A 25843-nucleotide genomic window follows, 5' to 3' on the forward strand; every position below is an offset into this window, starting at 1 on the left:
TCAACATCGTCTTGTACGGCATCCTGGGCGTGGTAGGTAGTTGACGTGTCATGTTAGCATGAATTTAGCGGAGACGTTTCCATATTGCTGTTTTGGTAGATCGAGAAGACGCAAACCTTCATTCCGTTCCTGTGGACATCTATGGTGAGTGAGTGACGCTGCCATAGTTTTTTTTTTTTTTTTGTGTGTGTGTTCTTGCATTCTTGGTGATTTGTTCTTCATCCTCTGTTTGCAGTCTTGGACGGATGAACGCATCTTTTGGGAACCAGGAGACTTTTGCGGGATTGGGGAACTTACGCTTCCCACCGACATGCTGTGGAAACCCGATATGACCATCCTGGAGATGTAAGTCTATGGTACACACAAAATCAGCCCAATTAGTCATGATAAAATCCATGGTCTATATAACATGAAGAGGTGAAGGATTTCAAGCTCTTGAAAATGCAAAGCCTTGGACCTAGAGTCTTTCCACATCGTTAAGCACCATCGCCATCAGAAAACTGACAGAAAATAGCAAGATATGCAAAGCTTGTATCTTGTCAAACTCTTTCTGCTTAGAACAATTTAAACTAAAAACAAATTCATTCGACATCATCCACAAAATAAACCTGACGACGATGCTGGTAAGATGTGCAAAGCTTATCTTGACAAAAGCTCTCTACTTGGAGCAATCTAAAGTATACGTTCATCATCCACACCAGAAGGCTGACAGAAAATAACAAGGTGTTTAAAGCTTATATCTTGGCAAAGGGTCTCTACTTAGAGCAATATTAATTATAAACTAAAGGTAATTTCAGATCATGAAGCATCATCCACGTCAGAAAGTTGACAAAAAATAACAAGGGTCTGTGCAAAGCTTATAGCTTGGCAACAGCCCTTTACCTTGAGCAATCTGAATCATAAACTTAGTCCAGATCAAAAAGCATTCCTCACATCATAAAATTGATACATACATTGTCATTCCACATCATAAAGCATCATCCACGCCAGAAAGCTGACAGTAAATAGCAAGATTTGCAAAGCCTATATCTTGGCAAACTGCCTTTTCCCAGATCAGTCAAAATAATAAACTGTAAGTCATTTCAGATCATAAAGCATTATCCACATCACAACACTGACCCAGAAAATACCAAACAGTGCAAATCTTGGCAAAAAGTCTCTATTTGTATCAGTCTAAATTCTTCACAAGATCATTCTAGGCCATAAAGGATCATCCACATCATAAAACGGACAGAGAAAATTGCTAGATGTGCAAAGCTTCTACCCGGGCAAAAGGCCTGCTGTTTGCCGACTCCTCACTATGTTTCAGAAAGTAAACGCATATACCATAGGCTCCATTGTGTGTGGGTAAACATATCATATTTTATACAATACTGTATGTGTGTTTAATCAGGGTGGAGAAAGACAATTCTCAGCACAACCCTTACCTGCTGGTCAAGCACAATGGGACGGTGGTCCTGGATCAGGACGTACGCGCGGTGAGCATGTGCTGGATGGATGTGCACAAGTTCCCCTTCGACACGCAGAGCTGCAATATATCGCTGGCCTCGGCGGTTTTCCAGTGTAAGCGCTATTTTACACGGAGTTGGTTATTTTCACTATTTTTAAATTGTATTACATGTAGACCTACATTATTTCTTACACCTAATTGAAAGTAGGGTTTCGGAAAAGGGTTATGGGTGTTTCGTTCCCTTGTTTGTTTCCTTATGTCCTTCCATCTTGCTTCCTCTAATTCTTACTGCCTTTGTTCATCCTTCCTTCAAGAACTCCTTCACACATCCATGTTTCCTTCCATCGCTTTCCTTCCGCTTTTCATCCCGCTTCCTACTTTCCATTCATTTAGGTTCCTTCCTTCCTTCCTTCCTTCTTCCATTTGTTAAGGTTTATACAATCCTCACTCCCTTCCATCCTTCCTTCTTTCTGTCCTCTTCCTTCCTCCTTGCCTTCTTCCTTCTTTACTTCCTTCCTTCCATCCATCCTTCTTCCTTCTCTCCATTCTTTCGGGTTAATTACTCCTCACTCGCTTCTTTCCATTCATAAAAGTTTATTGCTTCCCCAATCCCTTCCTTTCCTATTTTTACTTTCCTTCCTTCCTTCTTTCCTTCTTCCCTTTCTTTCTTACAATCTTGTTTCCTTCATTTAATCATTTCTTCCTGCATCCTTCCTTCTTCCATTCTTCTTCCTTCTTTCCTTTCATTAGGTTTAATTATTCCTTACTCGCTTCCTTTTATTCACTGAAGTTTATTCCTTCTTCAATCCCTTTCTTTCCTATTTTCACTTTCCTTCCTTCCTTCCCTCTTCCTTTTCTTTCTTACAACCTTGTTTCTTTCATTTGATGATTTCTTCCTTCTTTTTTACAGCATTGTTCATTTCCTTATTTCCCCTTATTCTTCCTTCCTCTTATATTCCTCTTTGTTCATCCTTCCTTCATTAACCTTTTCATATGCTTGTTTCCTTCTACAGTATCTGTTTCCTTCCTCCTGCCATCCTTTTCGATTTCATTCGGTCTGTTTTTCCTTCCTTCCACGCATTTTTTCATTCCTTCTTTCGCCTCTGAAATAAGTTTCAGATTTGACCTACCTCCCTACTTTTGTCGCGGTCAGTGTTTTTCTGAGCATTTCCACCCTCCCTGCATAGATAAAGACCTGCGTGTCATCCCAGTGGTGAACTCATCACGAGCTACCGAGTTCACCAAATCTTTGATGCATACCCAGGGAGAGTGGGACTTCCTCCATATGTCCGTGAATAACAATAATATCACCATAGAAGACCAAGTATGGGAGCAGCTGGTGTACACGGTACGGCACTTTCTGAGCACTCCCCGAAAAGGTCCGGAGCGCCGCTAACTCCTGTTCTCCCAGTTCGTCATCAAGAGGCGACCCCTGCTGCATGTCATCAACTTCCTGCTGCCCATCTTCTTCTTCCTCTGCCTGGACCTGGCCTCTTTCTTCATTCCGGACCACCACGGCGAGAAACTGGGCTTCAAGGTCACCGTGCTGCTCGCCATCTCCGTGCTGCTGCTCATCCTCAACGACATCCTGCCGTCCATGTCTAACAAGACGCCGCTTATAGGTAGATCCTGGAATTGTTCATCAAAACTGGGGTATCGTATAATTATGTTAACGTCTCATCTAGATCATTTTATACAAAGGATCTTACAGATAAACAATCAACACATATATTATACTGCCATATCCGATATAGTGTGTGGAGTTATGGGGTAATACCTAGAAATCACTCAGTCAATTTTTAATCTCACAAAAAAGCTATATGAAATGTTAAAAGTTCAAATTAAATCGAACCAATAAACCCATTGTTCATCAAATTAAACATTCTTATATTCTATGATCAAGTGGAATTCAAAACGGCTCAAATCATGGACAAAGACAATCAACGATCGACTATATTATGGATAACATTTTGTCTTGCTTCCTGTTCATTATAAAGAAAATGTAAACTTTTTGCAGCTGAAAATGGCTAAGTCGGTAAAATATCACTTTATAAATCAGCGTCAAAACGTGAGAGCAAAACATGACATATGTTTTGCCTCCCGCCAGCCACCTACTGCATTGTCATCTTGGCCCTGATGCTGCTCAGCCTACTAGAGACCATCATGATAGCCTACCTGATAGACGGGGACACTTTGAAGGGTTGCACCTGTAGCAAACAGGAAGATCCGGCTGATAATTCAGACACTGGTATGCTTCTGTTCGAAACTGCTGAAACAAATTTGAAACATCACGCTAAGCCACTTTGTGTTTTCAGAAAAGATGAAGCAGAATGGGTCTTCGTGCGCTTGTGCAATGGTTGTAGAGAAACGACACGATCTTCTGCCTGTATCAGACGAGGTAAAACATCACTCATTGAAATGTGTGGACAAAAGTATTGGGACACATTATTCCCACTGAAAAGTCAGATTCACAGTCACAAACTGGTCTCAAGGGGAGAAAAATGGATGGAAGCGGGTGGTTTAGTTCATATTTCCAAAGTTTGGATGGATTCAAACTTTTCCAACTTTAAACTGTTCTTATTACTACAGACATAAAATGTTCCCACTTACTATAAATAAATACCCACAAAAAAGTAAAAAATTCCATTTCCTGAAAGATTTTTCCCTGTAATTCCGATCCATTCCCGCATCAACACATCCAGATCATTTAAGGCAATTGTATATCATTCCATATCACACAACAACATCCGAATGATTCCACATCGTTCACCAAGCTTTTCGGTCTTCACATGTTTCTTTAAGAATTGCATTCTTGAGTTTATAAACCAGCACCAGCGTGAATCAACATACGTGCAGGTCAACGGCAGCGTGCTGGGTGCCGAGTCTCAGCTGTTGCTGCTGGTGCTGGACGAGCTGAAGGATCTTCAAAGGAGCGTGCGCCATAGCTGCGAGAAAGATAACAGGAAATCAGTGTGCTTGGCTAGCAAAATCAACAAAGGCTTTTTTTTCCTCTACCTCACTGCTGCTACACTCTTTCTTACACTCCTGTACCTGGAGTGGATCAATTAGACAAAATTATATGTATATATAATATATATATATATATAATATATATATATACACTTGTGACATTATTGTTTGGTGTGCTATAATATTTTTCTCATGTAAAATGTGTGCCATATTCTAATAATATGGGTATTATCATATTATAATCATGTGAGTGTTTTGGGTGGGGTTCGCAAGAAGATTCTCGTTTTTTGTTTTGTTTTTCAAAATATGATACAATGTTGTTATTCCCTTGTAATAATAAACATGATTATTTCTGGTCATTAATGTAAAAAAATGAGGCTGTTTTTTTTTCTTTTTATTAAGTTATTAAGTTTTATAGTGTAATGTTCTCAACATTTTTTAAATGATGTAACAAGCTGGAAAATTATTTTTCAGGGCAAAAAAAAAAAAAAAAGTAAAAAATAAAAGCTCGTCTGTCTTAAAGGAATACTGTGTAATTTTTTGCATGCGCCTGTGGGAGCTTTGGAGTTATTACGGTAAATGCAGCACCTCCTGCTGCGTAGCTAAAACAGACATGGTGACCTGGTTGTTCAGAACGCATTTGTTTGCAAGTTTTTCAAATTTATGATCATTTAAAGTAGTCATTTTTTAGTAAAAAACGGTCTAAATCAGGCACCGTGTCACCTTAAAATTGCATCACAGATGGAAAAAGACTCAAAACGGCAACATTTTGAAAATGAGTCACTATTTCACACATCAATAAATTGTTTCTTGTTTGAATTACCTCTAAAGTCATTTAATCCTAAAGACATGTTTTTACATTTTTTTTAAGTCAACATGTTTCTTCCCAGGTACCCTTTTTAGATATGATTCTGTTTTTTTGCGTTTGGCTAAAGGAGTATCAAAAAAATGACTGGTAAGAAATTGAGTACAAAAGAAATCAATTACTGTATGGATGAAAGTAATAGTTTACTTTTGGTTCTCAAGGATGTAATTAGGTGCTTAAGTGATTGAGATATTCAATCCCAAGTACTTATCAATGGCTCATTTTTTTCAAGTGTTTGGCAAAAAGAGGTTCTCAAAATGTCTGGTATAAAATGAATTAAGTACTAAACTAATCAATTACTTTATCGGTTAATGGGTTAGGGTTAGGTGTTTTTTTTAGGTAATTAAGTAGTTGATTACTTTTGTTCTTAGGTACTTTGTACTTTCATATCCAAAGTAATTGGTTGCTTCTACTTCTCTTGAAGTATTGAATTACTTTAAGTACTTTGGGTACTTTAGTATCCTAGGTAATTGATTACTTTAGAATTTAGTTCCCTAAAGTCATTACTTTAGGTACTAAAGTACTACTGTACTTTAAATAGCCGGAGTAATTGATTGCTTTAGTACCTAAGCACATAAAGTTATTGTTTACTTCAGCACTTAAGTCCATTAAGTAATGAATTACATAAATTACCTAGATTACTTTAAGTAATTAGGTTCTAAAGTAATGTTTGTTGGGTTTTTTTTTTTAGTAGCAGATTCAATAATTCATTAAAGCAAAACTATGTATTTCGGATTAAAGTAGTTACCTCTGTGTGCTGTATCTTAATGTCTTATGCTTATTATGTTGTGTTAACTAATTGATGTAAAAAGAATTGTGGACATGGTCATCAATGGCCCCCTTAACATAAGCAATTAATAATTCATACTCATGTTTCACTTGTGCTGCAGTTATGTGTGTGCATGTGTTTAACTAATCGCTCTGCTTCATTTTAAGGGCCTTGCATTACATGAGAAAAACATCACCATCGCAATAAAAGAACCGCAAATCCATGTCCGGTCGTTCCACCTCCTTTATAAAGGACACCAAGGAAGCGGCCGCTTACTTTGTGTCAGGGACTTCATCATGTTCGCAGCTCTCCTTTCTCTCCTCATCTTCTCTGGTAAGTAACGTCACATGTGAATGAATGAAATGTTTCATTTGTATTGCTGTTTTATGTGCAAAATAGTGGAATACATATATATATATATATATATATATATATATATATATATATATATATGAAGTTGTGTGAACTTCCAGGTTTCTCATATGTTCTTTTGGAGGATCAGCAGAATTTAGCAGCTTAGTTAGTTCGGTTAGTTTGTTGAATACTAAAGTCAAGAAGTTCGATAAAATGAGACCGACACAATTGGCATATTGTCAAGGTTGTATATACTTGAAATATACTTTGTATCTATTTTGGGGGGAATATTTATCATGTTTCTGTCTGCAAGTGAATTTTGATATTTGACTAAATGAATACAAAATACTGAAATCATTTAAAAAAAGGGAGTAAAAGTGGTTGTTAAGTTGGGTTGAATTTCAATGGCTGCACCCAGGCCTGATTTCTTGAATCACAAAGTCACTTGAATAGTAAAGTAAGCTACCAAATCGATTATGTCAGGATCCTAAGGAATTAAAGAAGAAATAAGAAACAAACTGAAGTCATTTCGGGACAAATCGGCCGGAGTGAACCACAGTCAGGGCCATTAAGCACTAATGGAGAAATTTTGAAGCTGTGGTGGACCTGCCCCAGAAGTGGTCAGCCACCTAGATTACTCCAAGAGTGCAATGATGGCTAATCCAGGAAGTCAGAAAAGAACCCAGAAAGACATCAATCCTGTTCCCTATTTGACTACTAAAAGCAAGACATTGGACAAAATTGGCATCAGTGGTGTCAAACAAAGCGAAACCGTCCTGCTGACCCCTAAGCTTTAAGGAGAAATATTCATGAGATAAATCAAAAGAACTTTCAGGAAGTAAATATAACACAACATTTATTAAAGAGAGTCACATGCCTACAAACCATCTGGCAGCAGAAGATGGTCTGGGGCTGCTTTGTAACTACAGGCCCTGGACGACTTGCTGTGATTCAGTTCATGATGAATTCGGCTGTCTGTCAGAAAACCATGTAGGCTTACCTTCAATCTCAATCACTTGAGTTAAAAAACACCAGCTAGTAATCTTTGTAACGGCGAAAAAAAAAAGGTTTTGAGCAAGAAATTTTATACTCTAATCCCACTGAGATGCCGTAATCTTAAAATGGCAGTCTGGGATCTCAATGCGAGATTGTTGGTTGTGTTATTTGTCTGTTCTAGCCGAAGGCGTGACATCAGAGCCAGCAGGCTGCAGCTACCAAGATGTCTTAAACCACCTGGGCTTGACTCGCTCCAACGACCTCTTCTCCATGACGCGGCCCGTCAAGTACTACAAGACACCGACTCACGTATCCCTAGAGGTCCTGCTGTATGCCATCCTCAACGTGGTAAATAACCCTTACACCTGACATTTTTGCAAACAATTGGAATATTAAAGTTGACTACTCCACAGTAGAAGTTTGCTCAAATGGGTTGTCCACGTTCCAGGTGGAGAAGGAGCAGAAATTTGTTCCTTACGTCTGGACCGTCACAGTGAGTTCTACTTTGACAATGATGATTAGTTGTATGATATATATATATATATATATATATATATATATATATATATATATATATATATATATATATATATATATATATATATATATATATATATATATATATATATATATATATATATACACATGTATAGAGCTGGCGCAATGAATACATCTCCTGGAATCCCCAAGACTTCTGCGGGATCAATAACGTGTCTATTCCCGTTGGCATCCTGTGGAAACCGGACCTCACCATCGAGGAGATGTAAATACGGAAGCGTATTTCACGTTGCGCCCTTCAACGCCGCTTAAAAATGTCTCCATCCAAGGGCGGAGAAGGACAAAGCGCCCCCGAATCTTTACGTGACGGTCAACGCCAACGGCTTGGTGGAGGTCACCAACGATCAAGTGCTGTTCAGCATGTGCCGCATGAACATTTACAGGTTCCCCTTCGACACGCAGAGATGTAACCTCTCCTTCAAGTCGATCACACACTCGGGTGGGTACGAAAACAAAACGGAGAAATGCAAATCACGAACGTTGGTTTTAGATTTGAGAGCAGAACTTTGAACACTTACGTTTCAATCCACCGACGCTAACGAAGTCCCGATTTCCACCTCAGCCAAGGACCTGCGCCTGCAGCCCAGCACCACCTCCTCCCAGGCCACCGAGTGGTCTCGCGATTTGATGCCCACGCAATTTGAGTGGATCTTCCTTCACTTGAATGTGACCTCCATCAACGCCAGCAGCCCGGACCACCAGGACGTCATCGTCTACACGGTTTGTTACACGGCTGTTTTTTTTTTTTTTTAGTTGTAAAAAACTAAGCAGTTTGGATTTTTAACCTGGGTTAGAAGTTTTGAATTAGGTTGTCAATTCTGAGTTAGGTTTTCAAATTAGGGTTTCAAGTCCCTGTCTGGATTTGTAATCAGTTTTCCAGTCTGAGTTAGGGTTTTCAATCTAGGGTATCAAGACTGGATTAGTTTTTAAAATTAGGGTTACAAAACTGTGTCATGTTTTCAAATTGGGGTTTTAAATTCCCTATCCAGAGTCATAATCTTTTTTTTTTTGCTTTGGATTAGGGTTTCAATTTAAGGTATCGAGACAGGATTAGGGTTTACAATTAGGGATTTCAATCTGGGTTCAGTCTTCAATTTCCCGTTCCAAGCCTCCGTCTGGATTCGTAAGTAGTTTTCTAGTCTGGGTTAAGTTTTCAATTCATGATATCAAACCAAGATTAGGGTTTCAAACTAGGGTCTGACTAAGACTTTTGATTAGGGTTTTTGAGATGGAGTTAGTGTTTTGAATTTGACTTGGGTTTAATATTTGGGTTTGATATCTGTTACGGTCTTTAAGACAGCGTTTGGGTTATAAGAATGACTTCCTGTTAGCAAGTAGGGTTTCAAGAAATCGGGTTCAATTTGAGGTTTGAAGTAGGTTTAGGGTTTCAAGCCAAACATTGTCAAGTCAGAGTTAGTCAGTTTTTCAGTGTAAGGTTTCTTTGTTGGGTTTCAAAATAGACCTAATGTTTCAAAGTTGGGTTTCAAGCAGGTTTTAGTCTTTCATATCAGAGTTTCAAGCTATACTTAATGTTTCAGATTATGGTTTCAAAACATAATTAGTCCTTAAAATTTGGGGTTCAAAATGAGAGCTCGGCTTTCGATCCTGGATCCGTCAAAGTGTTGACATATGTCATGATCCAGATCAGTATGCGGCGGAAACCCATTTTGTATATCATCAACTTCCTGCTGCCCGTCCTCTTCTTCCTGGCGCTGGATTTGGCTTCCTTCTTCATCTCGGACTCGGGCGGCGAGAAACTGAGCTTCAAGGTGACCGTCATGCTGGCCGTCACAGTGCTGCAGCTCATCCTCAACGAGATCCTGCCCTCCTCATCCAACTCTATCCCTCTCATAGGTATTCACATTTCGTTTAAAATGAAATATTGAAATTGCATTACATATGTTTCAGACACTTTTGGTGAGGAAATACGAACCTGGTCAAAGTGACCTTTGAGCATTTTTGCTGTGCCTTCCAAAAAAACATATTTAGGGAAATATTTCAGTTTAAGTAATTCCACTCATGACCACTAAATGTCGCCATCGTGCGAAGTTTGAAATTAAATGAGTGAAGGAAAATAAAATAAAAACAGAAATATTGCAGCTCAGCCTAGTTTTTGAGTACTTAATATAAAATCTTCAATCCGACTAAATATATATAACAAATGATTCATTTTCCTATCCTTCTGAGACCAAATCTATTGATTTGTGTCCACAGTTGTGTCCATTTTGTCTCAGCAGAGATAATTGAATCTCAAACACATGAGACATCAGCGGAAAGGACAAAATGTCCTCTGATGAATACATTAAGTCGGGGAACATAACTGAGTCAAAAGCTATAGACCAAAAACAAATGTCCACTACAGTGGACACAAAAAATATATTCTGGAGAATATAGGAAAATTTTAACGTGAATGACGCCATCCTCAGCCGTGTATTGCATTGGCATCTTCGCGCTGATGCTGCTCAGCCTCCTGGAGACCATCTTGGTCATGCACCTGGTGGAGAAAGACAAAAAATGTGACAACGATGACGTGGACGCCGACGGAGACGAAAGATGCGACGAGCGAAACAAGCAAACCAATTTCCACAAACAACCTGGAGGTTAGAGCAATTCGTACCGTTTTTTTTGTTAGCTTTTTCAAGAATGCTTTGTTTGGGTTTTGTTTTTATTCGTTGCCACCTTATTTTTGTATTATTTATTTAATTTTATTAGTATTTTTGTATACATTTTAAGCAGCTTTGGCTGCTTTTCCTTCAGATGTGCAAGCATGGACGCAGGGTGGCCTTTTTTATTCCATGCCTGAAACGCCAACAGAACTGGCACCAGTATTTAAAGAGGTAAGTCTTCACATCCATGGCAAGGTCACACTACACAGTATTCGACCCCAAGTTGATTTTTTTTTTTTTTTTTTAGAATCCTCAGGGTGCCTTGTGCCAAACATTGGAGAATCTGTCGGATGAGCTGAGGCAAATGGAACAAACGCTGACCTTGTTCCTCAACGGTAAGAAGAAGAAAGACAAAGTGGGTTACTGGGCGCAGGTGGCCACCAAAGTCAACAGAATCTTCTTCATCTTCTACCTGATGGTGGTCAGCCTCTTTTTGACCATTCTTTTTTTCAAGTGGACCTAGCGCAAAGTCCATTGCTAAATATTAACACATATTTACTGCTGTCTATATGTTGTCTTTGGTGAGCATGGACACAAACATCTGCGGTTTTCTTCATATTTTATCTTTTTTTTTCAATTGAGGTCATAATGTGGTGTATTCTCCTCACATTTTTAGTTTGTATTTATTATTGAAGGTGAAATTTAATCAATAAAGCATTTAAAAGACAAATCTGCATGTTCCACTGAGTGGTGTGGTCGCCATCGAGAATTTGGGGAAATTGTATTCATTTTTCCCAAATGGCTGGTCAATTTCTGGTGTATGTTTACTATAAACACATTGAATAACATTCTAGAAATTTAGATGCGATTGTTTATAGAATCATGGCAAATGGACTGTTTAAAAAAAAAAAAACATACATCAATTGAGGAAAAAAACAACACAATGTTGTTTACATTGGAAGCTGCTCACTCTGGAAGGTAAAGATGATCATGGTCTTGTTGTCGGGACCGAAATTCCTGGAAGATCTTCAAAATGAAAGTGTATCAAGGTCATTCATTGGCTGGGTTTTCTCATAACGCTTGGCTCTTTTATTATAGTAAAGTGGCTTGACAGGAAAGGCATTCTCCAGTATATCTCTTTGCACTTTTGGACCAACAAGCTTAAAACAAAAAAACAAACAAAAACAGATCTCATCATATATTAGCTTCATTAGGTTTTATTGCCTATTTTGTTTTATTCTTTCATTAACAGGCTATCCCAACATTTTTTCCGCGTATGAAGTTAGAGCAGATCATTATCATCAGGCACTGCGCTGCTGCCCTCTTGTGGTCATTATGAGAAATGCCGTAAAAGACAACTTCCGGGATTCCATTGTCCATTGTAAAACCTTCTGTTTAGTATGTATTTACGTTTTAGAGGTAAAAACTGACAAAACTGTTATTGAACTGAATTACAGACAACAACAAAATAAAGCTTTGAATTATACATATCAAAATATCCATCTTTTAAAAGAGACGAAGCATATTAAGTGAGGTTTTAAGAGGAGTTGTGACAAAATTGTGAAAAAATATATTTAGTACTGATCTAATTCAACTCCGCAATGTCATAAATATTCAAATTGTAAGTTATTTATTTTGAAATGAAAATGATGAATCTGGCCCCAAAAACATTGTTTCTCCGGTTGAAACAACAGGTTTGTAGACTCTATCCAAATTACTATATTTTTCACGCAATATTATTTCAATGAAAATATTTTTACATGGAAAATGATAAACATCACAACAGTAATCATAAGGTTACATTTTCAAATGCCAATCACATATTTTGACTCAATATTATACACATAATTTCCTCAAATCAGCAAAAATACCCACCCCAAAAACTCAAAAACAAATATATTTAGACCTAAAGCCATCAGTTTTTAATTGTCTAGAATACACAATATAATTAATCATGAAAACACTTGGTTATCAATATATTTCATCACTGAACGTCAAACACTGAGCGAGAGTGATGCATGAGCATCAAAGTGGTCAGTCAGACTCAGACAGACGAGAATAATTCTGACCACAAATGAGGAGGGAACAAGCGGCTACTGGCGCCATGCATGATTGCATTTGCAATTTAGACTTGTGGGATTTAAATGTGGCCCAGCCCTTTTTTTTTTTTCCTCCTTAATTCCATACCCACCCAAGACAACACGCTGACTGCATCATGATGCTCGCTTCTGCTTTCTTCTTCTTCTTCACAGGTGAGCTCATTATTGTCTTTTTTTTTGTTTGTTAGTTGTTGAATTGTATTTGTGGCCAAATATTGTTTTGTTGTGCAAAAGCGGCTTCGTCGGAGCGAGTGTGTTCTTACCACGAGGTGATGGAGCACCTCAACTTGACCACAGGCAACAGTTTGTACTCCACGACGAGGCCTGTCAAAGACTATAGAAAGCCAACTGTGGTTTCACTGGAGCTCATTCTCTACGCCATTCTTGATGTGGTTAGTTTATTGTTTTTTTGTTGTTGTTTTTTCACAGTTTAGTGTCTTACATGCTTAGAATTGATTTATTGATGAATGGGATTGAAAAAACAACAACACATATTTTAATTTTTTGGTCAGATATTCGTACTATTGAAATCCAACAGAACAAAATGCTCCTAAATGCTTCGATTAATTATGCTAAATCAAGCTTATGAATTTGAAAAAAAAAAACTCAGCTATTGATGTATTCTAATGCTAAACTCAAGTCCCTTTAAATTTATGTATTATGTATTATGTATGTATTATGTATAGAGGAGGTTACAGCAATTTCAATGTTGCCATATTGAAATACTCTACCTAGTTTTAAGAAAAACAAGTTAAAAAAATAATAAATAAATAAATAAATATATTTTATGTATATTTTTTTAAGTATATGTATATTTACTGTATATGAATAGTAATTTTGTTTTATTTTGTATTTATGTATGTATGCAGCTGTGTAAAATGAATGAGAGTAAATAAATTACATTGTTGTAATTACCAACCCAATTATTAAATTAATTATTATACATTTTGTATAAAATGGGATACTGTATATCTGTATACAGTATTTAATTCAGAAAAAAAATGCTAGCGATTAAGGCAATGTTGAGCCAAAAGTGTATGCTGCAAGATGTTTGCCCTTAATGCTCTTTAAATTGAACAATATCTGCATGTCTATCTAATTAATTATAACGATAAATACTGTAAATAGTGCCTGTGGTTGCCAGGTGACATCTTAAACAAGATGGAAAGCTACAAAATCATTTTGCAGTTAACCGCTCCGACCCAGACGCTGCTTAAAGGCTTTCTAAACTGTAATTAGTGGCTTCCATTATTTACAATGAATAATTAACCGAGACAGGGAAACCCATTAATGCTTTTTTAGGTTGCCAGATTGCGGGCTGCTCATCCTCCCTTTTCAACAACAACTTCTTATTTACACATGACTTTTCTTTTTGTCTGTCAACAGAGGGAGATAGACCAGACCTTCATCCCCTACGTTTGGATTTTCACGGTTCCTTAAAGCACTTTTTTTTTTTGCTCTATTAGTTTTTTTCTGCCATTTTAAATATGGTCATGTTTGGGGGGGTAATTTCCCTGTTTGTGTTTCCTGTACAGAGCTGGCAAAATGATCACATTTCTTGGGACCCGGAGCAGTTTTGTGGGATTAAGAACGTCTCAGTTCCCACTGAATTGTTTTGGAAACCAGATCTCACCATTGAAGAAATGTAAGTAGAGTACAATTCCATTTTCTTTTCCTCCAATGTATCATGACAAATGAAAATGTGATGAAACGTTGCTAAGTATGCTGTAGCCTGACAGCATGTGATTGCCGTTCAGGATAGAGAAGGACAAGGCCCCCCCGAGCCCCCTCCTCACCATTTCCAGCAACGGCCAGGTGCAAGTGCAAAACGACCAGGTGCTTCTCAGCACGTGCAAGATGACCGTCTACCAGTTCCCCTTTGACCAGCAGAGCTGCAACCTCACCTTCAAGTCTGTGGTCCTCTCATGTGAGGCTCACCAAAAAGCCATTTAAAATACTTGAGCAGGGCTGTCCAAACATTTTTTTTTTGAGGGCCACATTCATTAAAATGCAGATGCAACGGCCACATTATTATTAGTTTTTATCATTGTTAAATTAAAAAAAAGAATCAAGCAAGCAAGCAAATAGGCGACATATTTCCTAATTGATTTAATGCAAAAAAGTCAAGCGTTCCTGTTAAAAATATTGAGGCAAATTCAGATGATTTTCCCCACACTTCTAATGCTTTTCATACTTTTTTGTCATAATGTCATTTTAACAAAAACCATACACAAAATGTGGATGGTGGGCCCCCAGGCCATAGTTTGGACACCCCTGCTCTATAGCATTTTATAGCAATTATGTGATTTTTTTTTCAACACTTTAAAAAAATACAGACATAATGCAACATTTTGCAATGTAAAAATACCTATATGCCCAGTGCAAACAAATTCCATTTTTTCCATCTAACAAACTGATCTGGCCCACTATGTTCATGAATAAATGAACCATAAATCAGGTATTTTTGAAGCCGTAAAACGCAGGATCACTGCAGAAATCATTCAATAATTTAAAATAAAATACCTGTGATATAACGCAGCCCTTCCACTTTCGTTCTTTCAAATTTACAACGCCTCAAATCAAAAGGAGGTGCAGTCATAGGTTGCTAAAAACTAAAATAACAGTGAATAGATGAAAATGGAGGAGTCCGACGTTGTCACTGAGTTTATAGGCCATTGATATCAAAAGTTGTGCCCAAAAAGTGACTTCGACTTAGAACTGACTGGGAGGGACGCAGTACCACATATCGCCAGCAGAAAGCACACTCCATTTATTGTTGAAGTTAGTATTCGAGTTGGGGCAGTGAATACTTTGTATTATTTGAAGTTGAATGAAGTGTTGAAACAAATATGATGTTGACATAACAAGAGGGCAGATCATTACCAAATTTTGACTTCATGACACTCGCTTTGTGTCTCAGTGCAAGAACTCCAGCTGCTTCACTCGCTCAGCTCTGCCGAGGCCACCAAGTGGTCGCGGGAGGTAATGCGCATGCAGAATGAATGGATCTTCGTCGGCATGACCGTCGTCAACAGGACCAGCGTTGAGTTCGGACTCGAACAAGACATGATTGTTTATACTGTAAGTTAGTTGCCGCACGTTACCGTGCTCGGAAATTCCGTTATTTTCTAACTTCGGTTGGGATGTCACAGATTAACATGAAGAGGAGGCCGGTGCTGTACATCATCAACTTCCTGTTGCCCATCCTTTTCTTCCTGGCTCTGGACTTGGCCTCCTTCTTCATCTCGGACCGAGGAGGCGAGAAGCTGAGCTTCAAGGTGACCGTGCTGCTGGCCGTCACTGTCATGCAGCTCATCCTCAACGAGATCCTGCCTTGTTCCTCCAATAAGATCCCTCTCATAGGTCAGTCAGGCAAACTCATTGCTCCCCCCCAAAATGTTTTTGCATTAATTGAAGCCGTCTGTTGGCCCCCTCAGCCGTCTACTGCATCGGCATCTTTGCTCTGATGCTGCTCAGCCTCCTGGAGACCATCTTGGCCATGTACCTGATGGATAAAGATACAGTTGGCGAGGATGTGATGGTCAACGGCGATCAAAGCGTTACTGGTGAGAAAACTTCCTGTTGTGGTGTTTTGATACTTTTGTTGACTCAAAATTAAGTCATTTTTTTTGTTTTGCAGAGAAGAAGAGTTGTACCTGTGCATGCATTTGTAAAGTGCCCACGGATGAAAATCCACCGGAAATTCTGAAGGTTTCCGTAAATTGCAAAATTGTATCTTCCCGATGAGTGAAATCCTCATAATAACCCACAAAACCCTCGACAGGACGGCCGACTGACTGAGTCCAACTCCCTGGAGAGACTCTCCGACGAGACAAAGGACTTGATGAGGGTCCTCACTCTGCTTCTGGATAGCAGGAAGGAAAAGGAGGACAAGCTCGGCTATTGGACCAGATTCACCTTAAAAATGAACAAAATCTTTTTTGTCATCTATGTTGCTGCTGTGTCTTTGTTTTTAGCCGTGGTGTGCTTCATTTGGCAAGGAAACCATCAAGAATGAGAGCACAAATTATCAATTATGATGCATACTGATGTATTCTTAATGCACAATACATTTCCTTTCAAATAAATACGTTTTTTTTTTAAGTACAACATGCATGCCTGAAAAGAAAATTGACTTTCCCTAAGATTGTCATAGTGATGTAAGCATGCTAACCGCTTGAGACTATGAAATAATGAAACAAATAATAAACCCTAGGTTACTCATGTTTTTTTCACACTCAGACAATACAAAATTCAGACACTGTATCAGAGATACGGGCGCTAAATAGCTAACTAGCGGAATAACGAGGTAGCTAGCTATAACGCTGTGGCTAGCTAACCATGTACAAATGTGGGAATGAAATACCTTCAAATGCAATTTTTAGAAGAACCATTTAAAATTGTTCCGTTATTGTTAAGATATAGCTTACTTATAATACTTTGAACAATTAGTGCAAATTTGGATGAATGCTATATTAAATAAAACACATCATTGACAACTACTAAAAAAGAGTAGTGCTGTTTTTTTTAATCCACAATAAAATGGTATGTATTTCTTATTTGTGACTTAAGCTACCGAAAGTTTTGAATGGTATCAAATTCACCTTTTTGTTAATCATGGAATCTGTGGAAGAATTTGTGAATTTTTGTGCATTATTATACGAGTTAAGCATGAAATTCACTAGAACATACACAGTCAGATATAATTCGGCCTTTTCTAAACTTTTGAATGCACGTTCGGTTGTTCATTGTTTCTACCATTTCTTCTATTTGCACAACGTTTTGTTTTCTTACAAATATCTGAATTGCATATTCAGTTTGTCTCTCTATAACACCAAAACATAATTGATTGATTGACTGATTAATATATAAATGATATAATATTTACTTAGGGAGACATTGTAAACTATTTTCCCACGCATTAATTTTGAGTTTTCTACATTTTCGTGAGCAATAACTGTTAGTGCGATTGTTTCTGTTTTTGTGCGTCTGTGTGTAATGTGCCCTCCGGTACTGTAGAAGTCGCTGCCTTCAACCTCGCCTCCCCTGTGCGACTCAAATCAGTGACGTGGATTTTCATTCAGCCCGAGTAGCCCAAAATACTCGCCACACGGCATCTTAACGAATCTTTTTCCTTCATCCTTCATATAGTTAAAACAAAGCCCTGGTGTTTTGTCGCGTTCTTTGCATCAAGACACTTCTGAAACGACGTAAAATCCAGGTTAGTGCGCCATTAATAGAAAATGGTAAGAAATAATAATAATAAACGACCACAGTCGTTTATTTTTTTCTTTCCACAGGTAGACAAAATGAGTAAAAACAACAAAGTGTTCAATTTAAAAGATAAAATAAGCGACAATGAGATGGATTTGAGTCTGTGCAACCTCACGGAGGTACCCGTGAAGGAGCTGGTGAGTTTGCATGTGTGACAAGATCTTGGAAAATTGACCGCTAATTTTTTTAAAGAATTATTTAATGACATTTAAAATGGAATATAAATCAGTTGGTTTCACTTGAGCACTTTCGTTACTTAACCAATAATATTAATACATCCATTGCAACAGGCTTTATTCACCAAAGCGACTTTTTTGGACTTGTCCTGCAATAACATCCCCTTTCTGCCGGTAAGTACAAATTTTAAACGTATGCAATTGTTTTTCTTTAAGTAGATTTTTTTTGTAGTCGTGCACGTGTCGTTTAGAAGCAACATGGCGGATTTTTGTAGTTTTTAACCTACTTCATCTGTTGGAATGTAGTCTTAATACATTGATACACTAGCTGCTTTAACACCTTACGTTGAAATCCCAATCATTTTCCCTTTCTTTGCATGGCAGCCAGAGTTCTGCAACCTGACTCACTTGGTGAAGTTGGACCTGAGCAAAAACCAGCTGACCAGTTTGCCAGATGACCTGGGGAACCTGGCCAGTCTGCAGCACTTGGACTTGTACAACAACAAGCTGAGCATCCTTCCCCTCAGCTTCTCCCAGCTGCGGGTTGGTGGAAACGCACACTAAATAAAACTGGTATTTCTTTTTCTGGTGCGAGCTTTCGCCAAGCTAAAAGTTTGGGTTTGGTATTTTGCCCACAGAGTCTGAAGTGGTTGGACCTGAAGGACAATCCTCTGGATGTGGGCCTAGCAAAAGTGGCAGGAGATTGCTTGGATGAGAAGCAGTGCAAACAGTGTGCCACCAGGGTAAGAAAAAAACCAAAAACATGTTCAACAAAGTCCTAATTTTTTTTTTTTCCTGTCAGGTACTCAAGTACATGCAGACCCTTCAGGATGAGGCCGACCGGGCACGAGAGAAACGACTTTTGAGGGAAAAAGGTGAGAAAACAGAAACACATTCTATGTGAATGTAATATTACAATAAAAAGACTTAAAAAAAATTAAAAAAAATATATATAAATTCTCATAATTTTTTTCCTTGAAACCTTTTATAGCAGTTTTTTTCTGAATGTTTTTTTTCCTGCAGACTTTTGCATTGTCTTTTATTTATATTTAAATTTAAAAATAATAATTAGACTTGTAATATTACATCTTTACTGGTGGGGATGTGCAAGTACATTTTTGGGCTAAAAAAAAATCTAATGCAAGAATACGACTTTAACCTTGATTCTTGTAATAGGATGTTTTATTAAACAAATCACTGCAATATGGCCACTTTGCATATGATTTTACAAACATAGAAAAACATGCAACTAAATATTGAATAAATTACAACTTGTTACATATGGTTTTGTCAAGTTATATATAAAATATATACTGTATAATATATATTTTTTAATCACATTTGCATGACAATACCTTTCTGGGGGAAATAATAATTTAATAGAAAAAAGAAATAAATTCTGGTATTAAAAAGAAACAAAAAAAATCAAGACTCCTTTTGTATTTGGACTTTTTTTCTGGGATGAAAACCATTTTTTTTTGTCGCTCCATCAGAGCTCGAGAAGAAGCGAGAGGCCAAGAAGCGGGAACGCGAGGCCCGCGAGAAGGAGGCGCGCAAGCGGGAGAAGGCGGAGGAGAAGGAGAAGCGGCGTCAGGAGTACAACGCCCAGGTGGCCGCTGCAGCTGCCCAGGAGGAGCAGAAGAAGAGGAAAGAGGAGAAGAAGAGCAAGAAGAAGAATGGACAGGTTTCAGGTAACTCCAGCAAGCTCATTGGTTTGTAGTCTCCTATTTATTTGAAAACCATTGAAGGACTGCATTAGTTTAAAATATCAGTTGCTCAGCCCCCCCCTCCAAATGAATACATTGTTTTTCCATCAAATTTTACTCGTTTACGCAAGAGTACCGTGTGTCAGTGTATCATTCTATTTTTTTTAAAAGTCTTTTGTCTTTGTGTCCTGACAGCAAAGAAGGCTGTAGCGGCGGTTGTGGTGGCGCCGCCGCCGCCGCCGCCCAAGCCTTGCCGCTCCGTATTAGGCGTGGTCTTCAAGCTTTTCTTGCTGCTGTTGCTGGCCGTGGTGGTGACGGCCGCCGCCTGCCATCTGACGGAACTACGACAGTATGACATGTGCGTGCCTTTGGACACCGCTTTGGACCGGGGTCTGGCTTGGGCCCGTGAGCAAGAAGGCGTGGTGCGACGGCTCCTTGGCGACCTGTCGGCGGCCATCAAGGACTTTGTGGAATCCAGGCAAACTTCCCAAAGCTAAAACTGGGATTTGAAAGAAGATGTCATTAGGCTGGCAGCGGCCGCCGCTTCTTGTTAACGCAGAAAGACAAAAAAAGGGGGGGAGGGGCACATGTGTGAAAATTCCTATGGAATTGTCGTCGCTCTTTGTACAACCGCCTGTTTTTAAAAAAGCGTCTTTGTCTTCTCACGCCACTTTGCGGCGTTCCTCTCGCAATGTGATCACGCCATGAAATAAACGTGCTGACTCCACGCCTCAGTCAAAGCAGCTCACGCGGAAGTGTCCGTGGCCGTCTGTGACGTGGCTTCCGGTCTCCCGCTGCGGGCCGCCAGGTAGTCCCGCTCGGTCACGTGACCCACTTGCTGCGACAGCCTCCGACGAAGCGACTCGTCCGCCGCCGTCTCCAAGGTGACCTCTTTGAACACCTGACACACAGACACCTGTGGAATCGGTAGATATATCCATCAATATGATTTAAGTTCAAAGCTAAAATTCGGGGAATTTTTAAACAATGAAAAAAAAAGTATCACCGAATTGGAGTTTCTTTTAAGCTTTTAATAAGCACTGTATGTAATTCCTTAGCATTGAGATGACACCAAAGCAATAGTTTTTATATCCGACACATCTTTGGGGTGGCCCCAGAAGTAGAACTATTTGAAACTTTCTTAAAATTCGGAAAATTTCTCTAAAAATACAATTTTGGTCTCATGACCTGGGAAAACAAATCATTTTAATATTCAAACAAAATTCAATCTTTTGTAAATATTACAACTAAAACCATGATTTTTTTTTCTCAGGTAAAAAATCTACTCGAACAGTATAATTACCTCAAAGAATGAGTACTCTCTAATATTAGTCTTTCATTCCAAATGTACAACTTAATCCTCATTAAAACATCATTGAAATGTAAAATTTATCCTTTGCATAAATATTTCATGCGATTATTATTGTCTTTACCTGTTGGAAGTGTAGTTTTTTGAACATAGCGATACTGATCTCATTATCCAGGCCGATTTTTGCTTGAAATTTGCTGATGCCGAGTTTGGCGACCCCTGGTGACAGAAGAGGCGATCGTCAGTGACTTTCTTTACCGAATCTTTGAGAATTATGTTTTTTATCGGATAAAACTCCAAATAAATCTTACTTCTTATACAAAAATAAAAACGAGACCATTATCGCAACATTACGATTGTGTGGGAAAAAAAACAATACTCTTTCCAGGAAAAAAGTCCATAGCACTTCAAGAGAAAGAACAATTTTTAACCAACTCACCATAGTGCATCATCATTTGCGTCACCTCCTTCCCAATACCTTTACCTCTGTAACTGGGCTCTATAAACAAAAAAAAAAGCATTTTAAATAAAGAGAGAGGCTAGTGGAGTATCTACTAAGATTGTTTGTTGACCTGCTATCATGATCTCCAGCTCGGCCAGGGAAGGATCTGTGGGATCAGTCAAGAAGATGTTAACGTCTCCTATCATGCACTGCGCCTCCTCAGCACTGGAGTCCGCCCAGCGCCGCTTGTCCAGGATGATAAAGGTGCACTCTGAGAAAACATGACATCAAACAATGGTTCACAATCTTTAGAGATGATGTTTTATGACATTTATAAAATGTATGTGAAATGTGTGAGTCAAGAATTAGACATGAAGGCAGTATGGATTTCTCAATGGTGAATTTAGCTTATTTTAGGTGCGGGTATTTCGCATGGAGTTCGCCAGACGACTCACTGTCGGAGTCTTCCCTCCAGCTGCGTTGCATGTCATATTCTTGCTCCAGCGTCAGAGGTTCTGAGGCTGTCAGCTGCTGAAGCTCCACAGACTTCATCCACTCGTGGTATCTAACACAAACCAAAACAAAAAAAAAAAACATATTGATTACTTGAAATATGGGGTTTTCAAACCTGGTTCTTGAGGGCTGGCCTCTTGGATGTTTTGTCTATCTCACAGCTGCAACACATGTGATTCAAATGATCAGACAATCAGCAAGGTCTGCAGAAGATGGATAATGAGCCGAAGCATTTGAATCTGGTGTCTTGCGGCATCTAGGACACCAGCCCTTGAGGACCAGGATTGGAAAAAGACAGCCAGAAATGTAGGTATGCACTTGTTTTTTTTAAAGTTTAACATTTTGAGGTTTTAATGCATCCTTTTCCCCTGCTGACATTTTTTGTGCCTTCCCTCGCGCCCACTTTTAATTTAGGCATCCTTCCTGTTTTTGTGCATTCAATCCAAGTTATTTCCTTCCCTAAACGCCTTCCTTTACTTTTCCTCTTCCTTGCCTTTTTCATCCATCCATCCAATTTCTAGAGCTGCTTATTTCTTGAATTCACAATGCCGTGCCAATTTTAACGTGTTAACCATCTTTGACCCACCCTGCATCCGTACACATATAAAAAACTATTTTATACAACACAGTGCAGCATTTTTGTGTACTGATAACTACTCTGTATATTAATTTGCATATCTTTTAGATGACGTTTATAGCTAATACCTTGGCACATGCTCCGCATTGTAAGGCACCAACACGACTTTATGTCCTTCCAGTAAAGTGTTCTCATTTATCTTCATGATGAAAAACTATTTAAGTCATATAAAAAAGTCGCTCCGTGAGTACACGCTATATTTGAACGTCGACCAGTGAGTGAGGCGAAAAGCTTGACTTCCGGGTTCTTTCTCACTTTACGGTAGTAATTCAATGGCACAAGAGACGATTTGCGCCCTCACTTGGGTGTTGTCAGTATGACAACTTTTCCACCCTGAATTTATTATTAACAGTGAAGTAAAGTGAAATACTCGACAGACGCAGTTAACAACTTAATTTAGATAAATGAACATATTACTAAAGCATTTTATTTATCTATCGAGCTAAATATCGGGACTTTTCCAAGGTAGCTCCGAGGTAGTTGTAACTCTACGCTAAGCCGCAGCGGGCCCAAATGGATAATAAGGAGCTGCGTCACCTGCTGACATGAGCGCAATTTCATTTTTTGTACTATAATCCTTTCACATTTTTTCTTTTTTATTTGAAACGTTTCACCCGAAATAACAGAGCACCTGTATAATTAAATGTGAAAGAATCAACCCCTGATTCAATTTGTTTTAATGAAGCAGTTTCACCGAAATATATATGTCCATATATGTCAAATGTTGTGGATGCACACTCCACAGACTGTAATGTATGCTTTAAGTGGCCGAGCACAGTCCATGCCACAGTTTGATGTGCTGAAATGGTGCGTTGACCATGTCCATCCAGTGCTGCAGTTGCGGGCCCCTTGCATACATGAACGGCCCCAGCACCACTACACCCAGCGGGACTGAAGGTTCTGGATGTGTGACAACGTCAGAGAAGCAGCAAAATGATTACAAATTGTTAAAAAGGTGGAACTTCCCTGTTGGAGATAGTGACTCACTGGAGGGAGTAGGGTCAATCTGCCTCCGCACCTCCAAGCGGACGCAGGCCTCGTCCATGTGCTCGGTCCGCAGTTTGAAGCTGGTCCTGAGCTCAAATGCCGGCTCGCCGTCAGCCTTCACGACAGCGCTGCTCTTGTTCTTCACCACCTGAGTGTGGATCTGCAAGCTCGCGCGCACGCACACACCTGCAAAAACGATACGTGTTGAAGTGAAGTCCTGGGTGGACACCATGTGCCTCCCACCTGCGCCCGTTAGAGGTTGCATTCTTCGAGCTTTTGGGACTTCCACTGATAGACGCTGCAGAGTTGGGCTGTAGCTCAGGGATACCAAGATGTCACCCAGCTCTGAACACTGATGTACACCAGAGAAGTTTTTTAGAGTGAACCTCAGTTTACATTCCAGACATGCACTGTATATTTAGGGTTACAATATAGAGAAACCCTTTGAACATTGCTGTTTTTTGGGGAGGCTGGAACAAATTAATGCCATTTCCATTCATTTCAGTGAGAACATATGATGTGGCATGCAAGTGTATATGAATTTCACTGACAAGTCAAGGTGCAACTGTGCACGTACATGACTGTGGTTTTCAGTGTCCAAGTCCTTCCAGAGCACTCTGCCAGCCTGGCCGAGTTCTCCTTGCAGGGGGAGCAGTACTTGGCCCACTGCGTGGCGTTTTCCGTCCTGTGACATGCTAAGCACGCACACGCTGAGCGTGCTCTGTGACACACGTGCCCCTGACACCTGTGCAGGAATACTGGGGTCACTTCATCAAGTATGCGCATGTGTGTGCTCACGTTCCCACCTGGAAAAGGAAGCAGTCGTTGAACTCTGGGTCGGGTCCGGTGCCCCTGGCCTTGGCCTGGCGGGGGCGTCGGTCGTCTGGCAGCAGGCGAAGCTGCACCAGGGTGATGTTACCGTGGAAACGAGGAGGCAGGTTGCCCAGGCGTAACAAGGAGACCGCCAGCTGCTCGCCGCTGTGACGGTACTCCACCGCGAAGCAGAGACGCGTGGCCATGCCCGGCGGGGGCGCCACCACCTCGCTCAGCCCCGGGCCAGAATACAAACCCGCTAACACGGTACCCACTGGGTACCAACCTGAAACATGAACACAAGTAACGTTGAAAGTAGGGATGAGCAACGGTGGATGTCCAGATTTTTGGATGACACTTTCTTTTTAACTCCTCTTTTTTTTAAATGGACACAACAATGGACACAATTTTCTCAGGAGGAGAACCAACTTGAACATGAATAACGTATGGAGGATGACAGCTTGTCAACCTACTCTGAACGGAGAGAGATCCTCTATGGGCCAGAATGTCCCTGCGATCCTCCAGCTTCATCACATCCGTCTTCACCTCGCCATCCTTATTGTCCTTCTGAGGCCTTGTGAAGCGAGGAGGCAACGTGAACGGGATCTCGCCAGGCCTTCATAACAGGACATTGCAAAAACCACTGTCCTTAATTCGGAGGGTGCACAATTAGGTTCACGGTAGTTTATAACAGTACTGACTTGGTGTTGGGTACTTGCGAAACCGGGATGACCTGAGGAGTGCATGCTGGGATGTGAGGTGCAGCAGCGACCAGCTCCTGGTATTGTCTGCGATCACGCCTCTTTTTATTCCTCCGCAGACAGAACAGGACCAGACCCAGGAGGAGAAAAATGCAAAACAGCAGCACCAGAAGTCCTGCAGTGAGGCCCACGGGAACCATTGGACCTGCATCACGTAACACACAAACTTAAGCAGTGCAGGAAGCCAAATGATGTATTTGATTACCTGAAATGTTTTTCTTATTTTTCAGCTGTTGCCTGTTGAAGTGTTTATGTGCTTGCTTACGTGTGTGTGTGTGAGATGAACACAGCTGGCAGCTTCTCACATCTTCACGCCCTCTATTGGTCATTCATTCTATTAGGGACAGTGTAAACTCCATCTGTATGGATTGACAAATATTACAGATAAGTACTATTACATTAATTAAAGTGTAGAGTGATCTCGGTTTTAGAGACTGTGTTTGTTACAAGCACTGAACTTTAATCACAATACGAAACCATTAATTGCTGAAATGACAGAAGATATTTTAGCAAAAGACATCAAATAAACATAAATGAGATTTAAAAAATAACACATGA

The 25843-nt window shown here is 39.6% G+C and overlaps 5 protein-coding genes, 1 long non-coding RNA gene and 1 pseudogene across 6 annotated transcripts in view; 5 read left to right on the forward strand and 2 right to left on the reverse strand.

The window, feature by feature from the left end:
* Positions 1-4565, forward strand: part of LOC148409582 (5-hydroxytryptamine receptor 3A-like) — a 5631-nt gene extending 1066 nt beyond the window's left edge. Inside the window, exons 2-10 of the mRNA XM_088439409.1 lie at positions 1-32; positions 100-144; positions 236-345; positions 1394-1563; positions 2638-2798; positions 2862-3072; positions 3558-3698; positions 3766-3848; positions 4307-4565. The exon at positions 1-32 is cut by the window's left edge and continues 135 nt beyond it. Coding sequence (XP_088295535.1) covers positions 1-32; positions 100-144; positions 236-345; positions 1394-1563; positions 2638-2798; positions 2862-3072; positions 3558-3698; positions 3766-3848; positions 4307-4519 — 1166 coding nt within the window. The 3' untranslated portion in view covers positions 4520-4565. The remainder of the gene's footprint in view (positions 33-99; positions 145-235; positions 346-1393; positions 1564-2637; positions 2799-2861; positions 3073-3557; positions 3699-3765; positions 3849-4306) is intronic.
* A 1785-nt stretch (positions 4566-6350) lies between these two features.
* On the forward strand, positions 6351-11091 carry LOC148409583 (5-hydroxytryptamine receptor 3A-like; annotated as a pseudogene).
* A 1692-nt stretch (positions 11092-12783) lies between these two features.
* Positions 12784-16685, forward strand: LOC148409584 (5-hydroxytryptamine receptor 3A-like). The gene is made up of 10 exons (XM_088439634.1): positions 12784-12820; positions 12902-13059; positions 14054-14098; positions 14203-14312; positions 14425-14594; positions 15588-15748; positions 15820-16030; positions 16105-16233; positions 16308-16378; positions 16452-16685. The coding sequence occupies exons 1-10, from the start codon at positions 12784-12786 to the stop codon at positions 16683-16685; spliced, it is 1326 nt and encodes a 441-aa protein (XP_088295760.1).
* A 1037-nt stretch (positions 16686-17722) lies between these two features.
* Positions 17723-20571, forward strand: lrrc59 (leucine rich repeat containing 59). Its single transcript, XM_088439825.1, has 8 exons — positions 17723-17888; positions 17968-18078; positions 18232-18291; positions 18502-18660; positions 18756-18860; positions 18920-18992; positions 19611-19808; positions 20019-20571. The coding sequence occupies exons 2-8, from the start codon at positions 17977-17979 to the stop codon at positions 20318-20320; spliced, it is 999 nt and encodes a 332-aa protein (XP_088295951.1). The 5' UTR covers positions 17723-17888; positions 17968-17976; the 3' UTR covers positions 20321-20571.
* nat9 (N-acetyltransferase 9) lies at positions 19827-22960 on the reverse strand. The gene is made up of 6 exons (XM_088439826.1): positions 22793-22960; positions 22030-22139; positions 21705-21845; positions 21572-21631; positions 21257-21351; positions 19827-20739 (listed from the first exon to the last, which is right to left on the reverse strand). Exons 1-6 carry the CDS (start codon positions 22867-22869, stop codon positions 20569-20571), a joined length of 654 nt encoding a protein of 217 aa, XP_088295952.1. The 5' UTR covers positions 22870-22960; the 3' UTR covers positions 19827-20568.
* LOC148409587 (uncharacterized) lies at positions 21722-25837 on the forward strand. The gene is made up of 4 exons (XR_015868492.1): positions 21722-21838; positions 21992-22135; positions 22249-22393; positions 25345-25837. It is a non-coding gene; the product is annotated as an uncharacterized LOC148409587 (long non-coding RNA).
* On the reverse strand, positions 23437-25545 carry syt15 (synaptotagmin XV). The gene is made up of 8 exons (XM_088439824.1): positions 25491-25545; positions 25226-25430; positions 24998-25140; positions 24518-24810; positions 24289-24456; positions 23955-24063; positions 23712-23897; positions 23437-23624 (listed from the first exon to the last, which is right to left on the reverse strand). Exons 2-8 carry the CDS (start codon positions 25423-25425, stop codon positions 23485-23487), a joined length of 1239 nt encoding a protein of 412 aa, XP_088295950.1. The 5' UTR covers positions 25426-25430; positions 25491-25545; the 3' UTR covers positions 23437-23484.
* Positions 25838-25843: the final 6 nt, after the last annotated feature.

Source organism: Hippichthys cyanospilos, chromosome 17 (assembly GCF_059441005.1).
Source record: "Hippichthys cyanospilos isolate Australia breed blue-spotted pipefish chromosome 17, RoL_Hcya_1.0, whole genome shotgun sequence".
NCBI classification, from domain to species: Eukaryota; Metazoa; Chordata; class Actinopteri; order Syngnathiformes; family Syngnathidae; genus Hippichthys; species Hippichthys cyanospilos.